The sequence below is a fragment of the Carassius gibelio genome, chromosome B22 (genome assembly GCF_023724105.1).
Source record: "Carassius gibelio isolate Cgi1373 ecotype wild population from Czech Republic chromosome B22, carGib1.2-hapl.c, whole genome shotgun sequence".
Taxonomy (NCBI): Eukaryota; Metazoa; Chordata; class Actinopteri; order Cypriniformes; family Cyprinidae; genus Carassius; species Carassius gibelio.
The window spans coordinates 16,879,534-16,883,206 of record NC_068417.1 but is presented as its reverse complement, the minus strand read 5'-3'; the positions used below and the strand labels follow the sequence as shown (position 1 = coordinate 16,883,206).

The following is a 3,673-nucleotide window of genomic DNA, read 5'->3' as shown; positions in this document are numbered from 1 at the left end:
TTTAACATTCTTCTGAGTTTGACATTTTCAGATTTTTTTAAACATTTTTTAACATTTAGTAGCTGGCAAACATTGACATTTTCTTAAATCTGTGGAATTCGACAAGCATTGAATTAGGATTTTTTTTTTTCCCCATCAGAAATCTTTTTTTTTTTATGATGCAACAAATAATATCCACCGGCCAAAAAAAAAAAAAAAAAAAAAGTTTGAAACAGAACGCAAGTATGGAGTTGTTGCGTACACCGTCATAATACAATGTAAACTTAAATAAATTGGCAGCATTTAGAACAGCTGATTGCCAAGGCTTGACAGATTATACTACTAAAAATGCTGAACCAACTGCCGAACCATAGCCAGCTACTCAAACACAAAATTAATTGCAGGGTAAACATTTGCAGGGATGTGTGGGAACCCTGAATTAAGCTCTATTGTAGAGTTGGTCGTAGAGCCGCTTGACTTTATTGGTCATGCCTTTTGGGTCCAGCTCCATGATGACTTTCTGTATGTACTCAAATGTCAGTTTCAGTGTCTTTGGATATTCCAAATTGAGGGTATAAAGGAGCCCCAGGAGAATAGCAACAGCATTTGCAATGGATGGCAACTCGCTCAGAACCTTTTGTCCCTCCAGTACGATGCCAATGTCTTTGGGTACAGCTTGGGCATCTCTAAAGACAAATATTGCCATGGTTTCCTGTTGAAGAATTGCTTCAGCCTCTTCCTTCTCTGACACCTGGTAAAGAATTTAAAAAGGAGGAAAAAAAAAGAAAGAATCAGAAATCAAAGCAGTTTGTATTTTCCCCCAGATTAACCTCCTAAAATTCCAACAGAGGGCATGGCAGCTTTTGTTACGTCCACACATCTGCTATGTTTACATTGATGCACACTACAACAAAAGATTGAACTGACTTTAAGGTTGCCTTACCAGGAAATCTTTGATGAGGTCCTCCACTGCTTCTCCCATGTTAAGGATGAGACATTTAAGTGCAATCTCTCTCTTTGTAGCCGTGTCAGTATCCTGCATCAAGAGAGTAAAAATTAACCCCCTGTAGTCAGCAAAGTCACTGTAAAGTCATTTTAAAAATGTGAAATTAAAAATAATGTAATGTAAATAAAATAATTTATTTTAATTAAGAAAATATTTTTATTCTTATTATGCAATAAATGCCATTTCTTATTCATAGAATCTTGAAAAATGTATCTTATTATTGAGGACCTGAGAGGACATGTGGGTGAGCAAGAAAAGTAAAAAAAAACATCTATACCTTTTCTACAACTGGCAGCAGCCTTGTCTTCTCCCGAATGGCTCCTCCCTTCTTTCTGATAACCTTTATCATTTCAGTGCATTTCTCATCAAGGTTCTGCATGAATCTTGCTTCAAGTGGTATTGTGGTTACTCTCAAGAACTCTGCGTTCACCTTGGGAATATACATAGTGTATATATAATCAAACAAATGTACATAAATAAAAAATAAAAAAAATAAATAAACAAATTTTAAATTCATATAATGAATAATGCTAGTGTACCTCTTGAACGTCAATGAGTGCCGGCCATCTTTCAATGATACTGAGCAAAGGTGTTTTCTTGTCGACAATTTCTTGCCTCCTAAATGCGAACGTCTGTGCCATCTTCTCTCTAATTGTTTTGACATTGTTCCTTTTCTTTACCTCAGACAATAGGGCAATTCTCTCTTGCTCCATCAACTCCGGGGTCTTGTTGAGAGGTAGAGATGGGTAATGGTTAGACTCAGCTCGCCTGGGTTTCTTTATGTTCTTTGCAGGGTGAGAATCCATCGAGGACTTTCTTTTCACTGTATTGACAGACAGCTCATCAGATGATGAACTGTGCGATTTCAGGTATGTGCGATAGTTATACATCTTTGTCTTAAGTCTTTGTTTCCATCCATAACTGTGGTTAAAGGACCCAGGTTCTTTCAGACAGGGGTGTGTCTGTGTGAGTGCCTCTGCCACCTCACTCAAGTCTGCATCGCTAGGATAGGATCTGTAAGAATAGACTTTGTCGGCGAGCGTTTCCAGAATGTTTGAAAGCATTTTGGAACTGGGAGTGAGTCTAGCCTGGCTTCTCTGATACTCAGCATTTCCATCCCTAAGTTGGGATTCTGTTGAATGAGAGAAAGTTGGGATGACAAACACCTTGGGCCACTGCTCCTTTCTATAGGTGTCAGAGGAAGCACTGCTTATGGGTAGTGTGTCATCCGAGCTTGCAGAGATGCTTGAATCATCTTGACTGAGAAAACTGGCCTTATTCACAGACGTGCCAACTGGCTCCAAAAATAAAGTAACAGTGGGTTCTACTGGAATAACTTTCAAAGTGCCTAGATCCTTGAGTTGTGAGGTTGAAGTTAAGTTAACCCAAGTGCCAAAATCAGCATCATTGTACTGAAGTCGTATTTCATACGTAAGACCGCAGACACACTTTATTTCCTGGATGACTTCATCAACAGATAAGTTGTTACTTGAAAGGTTCAATTTGATCTGGTTGTCCTCTCCTAAAATAACCAGGAGCCGTGTGATGCCTGCCATGCTTTGAGATCCTCAAATTAGAAGGTAAAAAAGAGAAAGGCAGCATTAATAATCAAATCGACTATAAGAAATAGAAAGGATTTACTTTAAATAGTAAAAATATTTCTATATAACTGATGTGGCTGTATTTTGGATGATATATATGCAGGTTTATAGATTGAAAAGAAAAAAAAAACAACAACAACAAAAATGTACCAATCAAAACACAAATACAAACCTTAAATGTGAATATATCGTTTGAGTGTAATAAGCCGCATAGCCCCAACTGTGTAGTCTACCAGGGGATAAGGATCGGTCAGTTGAGATGGCTCCAGAACTTCAATCTCCTTTGAAGGTGAGGTTTCAAGTTGAAAAGCTCTGAAGTGTTCTATGTACCAAGAACTTAGTTTGCGAACAACAAAGGCCAACTCGTTTTTGAGGACCACCATCTGGATGATTTCAGTGAAGGCAGGAATTCCTTCAATTGAGCCATATGAAAGGATCATTCCAAGTCTTTAGTTAAATCCATTATAGATTACATTTTCAGTCAAAGAAACTTCCTTCACATTTGGGTGTTTCTGTTTAACAGCCTGTGCAATTTCATCTTTCAGGACATCAGTGCTAACAGTTGAGCAATGCTTAACTTCCAAGAGAGGTTTAGGAAAGTTGAATGAGTAGAGCTGGTGTGCCAGAGATAACTGGTGTCTCTCTGCCAAGGAAAACAACACGTTTTTAAAGCAGCTAGTGTGTCGTACAACTCTCTTAAAAAAGCTATGTTTCCCTTCAAATCTTAAAGTCCAGAGCAAAACAAGAGGTCCAAACTGATAAATTAGCTGTGGATAGTGTTCCAAAAAGTGATGCTTTGGAAGCAAGTTTGAGTCTGGGAAAACCTCTTTGAACCGTACTCTATGCTCAGAGATTTTGAAATTTAAGTAAGCTATTGTTTCATCAGTATGCACAGGTGTGACAACAAGGTCAACAATGTCCTTTAAGTCTGTGAGGAGATTCCAAGCAGGTTCGTCAGCAGGTACTTTATGTCCCAAGAGAAGTGGCAAAAACCTGATCAAACTCCAATTCTCATGAGAATTGCCACCAACTGTTTTTCTTTTTGCATATGTAGGTGGCACAGGATGGGGAGAATTTGCTTTATCTT

The 3,673-nt window shown here is 38.3% G+C and overlaps 1 protein-coding gene across 1 annotated transcript; it reads right to left on the bottom strand.

Annotated features, from left to right (window-relative positions):
- Window positions 1-338: 338 nt before the first annotated feature.
- On the bottom strand, window positions 339-2,546 carry LOC127988471 (uncharacterized). Its single transcript, XM_052591231.1, has 4 exons — window positions 1,525-2,546; window positions 1,263-1,415; window positions 923-1,015; window positions 339-730 (listed from the first exon to the last, which is right to left on the bottom strand). The coding sequence occupies exons 1-4, from the start codon at window positions 2,539-2,541 to the stop codon at window positions 419-421; spliced, it is 1,575 nt and encodes a 524-aa protein (XP_052447191.1). The 5' UTR covers window positions 2,542-2,546; the 3' UTR covers window positions 339-418.
- Between the last annotated feature and the right edge of the window lie 1,127 nt (window positions 2,547-3,673).

Bases quoted from the DNA above. Each gene is read 5' to 3' on its own strand.
- LOC127988471 (XM_052591231.1), bottom strand. From the start codon at position 2,541: ATGGCAGGCATCACACGGCTCCTGGTTATTTTAGGAGAGGACAACCAG. The intron at 1,416-1,524 runs GTACACTAGCAT...TATATTCCCAAG, and splicing joins CACTCATTGACGTTCAAGAG to GTGAACGCAGAGTTCTTGAG. The intron at 731-922 runs GTAAGGCAACCT...ATTCTTTACCAG, and splicing joins ACCTCATCAAAGATTTCCTG to GTGTCAGAGAAGGAAGAGGC.